The sequence below is a fragment of the Pagrus pagrus genome (genome assembly GCF_965226575.1).
Source record: "Pagrus pagrus genome assembly, chromosome: 17".
NCBI lineage: Eukaryota > Metazoa > Chordata > Actinopteri > Spariformes > Sparidae > Pagrus > Pagrus pagrus.
The window spans coordinates 11109297-11111830 of record NC_140201.1 but is presented as its reverse complement, the minus strand read 5'-3'; the positions used below and the strand labels follow the sequence as shown (position 1 = coordinate 11111830).

Below are 2534 nucleotides of genomic sequence, written 5' to 3'. Positions count from 1 at the left end.
AATCAAGTGTGAGAAATGTTTTTAATTATCTCGCCACCTGGACAGGGTTGTAACGTGCAGATGCACACACACAGACACCCACAAACACATACACACACTCTTCACACACATATATATATGGCATAGAATAGCATCATTTGACGCACTTTGATGTATAATGATTCCCCAGAAATCTACTTTCTAACTGAAAAATATCTGTTTTTAACTAAATAAATGTCTGCGTTCAATCTTGTCTTGAGATTTTGAGACTTGTGAGAACAGCAAATAACACACACACACACACACGCATTGTTTCAGGTAACAGATGTTGTCCTTCTTTTAATTAAAGTCAACAAATTAAGAAATTGCACTTACTCACTGCTGCAGAAACAGGCCTAACGGCGCACACACGCACAAACAAACACACACATACTGCAGCTTGTTTAGAAACTGGATGCAATATTAATTATTATTCAAGGACAGCAGCAGAGATTCTTAAACTTTGATGTATTTCCTCAGACTGTTTTTAAGCTGTTGTTTTAGGTTTCTTGGCTCTTACTGAGAGCTTTAAATCATAGGTATGGATCCAGCCATCATACATGGCAGAGTGGACATGGTGTGTGTTACACCCCGCTGAGCTACAAACAGCATCACGACACATCTGTACAGGATCTGTTTCATGGACACAGCAGGTTGAGTGCACATATTTTTACCAAGACTTTATTGTTTTGTTAACAATGTTCAGCAGTGGTTACATGGAATAATCAGCGTGTCTGAACATAAGACTGTGTTGTTTTTTTTCTTATCCAAAAAGATCCAAAAATTTCTGAAACCCACTTTTCTCAGGTCCGTTACAGAGTTTTGACTGACAGCAGGAAAAAGTGAACTCAGGGACGGTAAATCTGGAGGCCAGAGTCATAAAGTCGCAGTCTGCGTACCTCATACAGGTGGTGTAGGTTGTGTCTAAGGGGGGACATGGTGAGAGACACAGCTTAAGTCTGGTGAGCATTACTATTACATTTATTATAACAAGCCCCTGCTGTATTCCCGTTCTGTACATTTCAGTGACAAGAACAGGAAAGGCAGTTTAAAGAAAGACCAATACTTTTTCAGAAGCTTTTTCCTCCGAATGTAATGTGTCTAGGACAGGACCATAAGAAAAAATGTAAACTGTCCATTCAATCACTGATGGAGGCTCATTTTTTATTACCCAAAAACATAATGGTTTAGCAACATAATTCAACGTGATATCATGAGATGACTTGAGCTTCTTGTTCCCACTCAACCAGACAGAAAAAGTCCTTTTATGATGAAACACTTTTAGATTTTTTACTTCTTATAATTGTATCCTTCACAATGCTTACCACCACTTTTGAGTTTGAGGCAGCTGTCGTCACCCTGGTTGCACTCAAGCTGGACTCCACACTTTTCTGCGGAGCCGTCAGGGCAGGAGTAACACTGCAGAGAGAAGCCTAAAGGAACAAGACAGAGTTCATTGATTCAGGTTTTCACTTCTGTCTGAAGGGCTACAATCAGTCATCATTAGTTTCCTCATTTCACCGCTACTCTCAGAGATCTTTGAGAGTAAGCTTTAATTAGAAAGGAGTCAAATCTTTCTACATTTAAAGGAATAGTAAGACATTTTGAGAAATAGTAGAAGTTTTGGTTAACATCAATCACCGTTGACAGTGTGCACAGAACAAGCTGCCAGTCCCAAAACATTAAAAAAGATAATGAATGATTCTGTGTGAACAGAAACAAGTGACACAACAGCAGAAGATGCAAACTGCTCACACTGATCTGCCAAAATGTTCCTCTTTGTGAGACACATCATCTCTCTGACTTGGCTGCACTTTTCAGGAGCATTAAAAAAAAAAAGGTGCGAGAATTAATGAAAGTGATACTTATTTTTCCTTCAACCCTTTTTTCTTACCATATCCAAACATGGCAAAGCTGACAGCCAGGCAAAACACCACCGAGCCCCTCATCGCGACTGAAGACAGTGTCAATCTGCAAACAAGAAAACAATATTGTCACAGCGAGATAAAAAGCAGGGAATTTATTCTGTGGAAGTGTCAAGAGTTAGACATTACTCTTGCTTCGTCAAACTAAAATAAAAAGAATTACTGAGGTTGTTCATTTGAAGGAATTTCCTTCCAATAATGAACAAAATATTACTTAAAAATTAGATAAATGGCAACATAACTGATATCAAGATATCTATGAAATGAACATTTTCACTCCAGATTGTTCGGTCATCCAACACTCACCTGTGAATGTGAAGAAAATGACTTTCAGCTCAGGAAGAAGAGACTTTTTGTAACAGCAGCAACAGCAAAATCAACAAAACCACCAAAAAGTAAACAACCCGTTTGTTTGGGTTCAGAGTCTATGTTTGGATGTCTACGGATGATTCGATTATCTTTTTAACACAGGCACAGAATTCATAGATTTATCTCGGATTGTTTTCATCTTTTTCCTGAAAAGGAATGTACATTTGTTGTATTCAGTAGTGTGTAATTTGTCCTTTATTTGATTAATACATGAATAGATGA

General features: G+C 38.1%; 1 protein-coding gene across 1 annotated transcript; it reads right to left on the bottom strand.

Moving 5' to 3' along the window:
• Positions 1 to 683: 683 nt before the first annotated feature.
• LOC311272728 (CD59 glycoprotein-like) lies at positions 684 to 2291 on the bottom strand. The gene is made up of 4 exons (XM_084379313.1): positions 2250 to 2291; positions 1913 to 1989; positions 1344 to 1451; positions 684 to 942 (listed from the first exon to the last, which is right to left on the bottom strand). The coding sequence occupies exons 2-4, from the start codon at positions 1965 to 1967 to the stop codon at positions 782 to 784; spliced, it is 324 nt and encodes a 107-aa protein (XP_084235439.1). The 5' UTR covers positions 1968 to 1989; positions 2250 to 2291; the 3' UTR covers positions 684 to 781.
• Positions 2292 to 2534: the final 243 nt, after the last annotated feature.

Coding starts and splice junctions, on each gene's coding strand:
- LOC311272728 (XM_084379313.1), bottom strand. CDS start 1,967: ATGAGGGGCTCGGTGGTGTTTTGCCTGGCTGTCAGCTTTGCCATGTTT. Junction 1,452..1,912: donor CTTTGCCATGTTTGGATATG/GTAAGAAAAAAG, acceptor TTGTTCCTTTAG/GCTTCTCTCTGCAGTGTTAC. Junction 943..1,343: donor CCTCAAACTCAAAAGTGGTG/GTAAGCATTGTG, acceptor GTCCCCCCTTAG/ACACAACCTACACCACCTGT.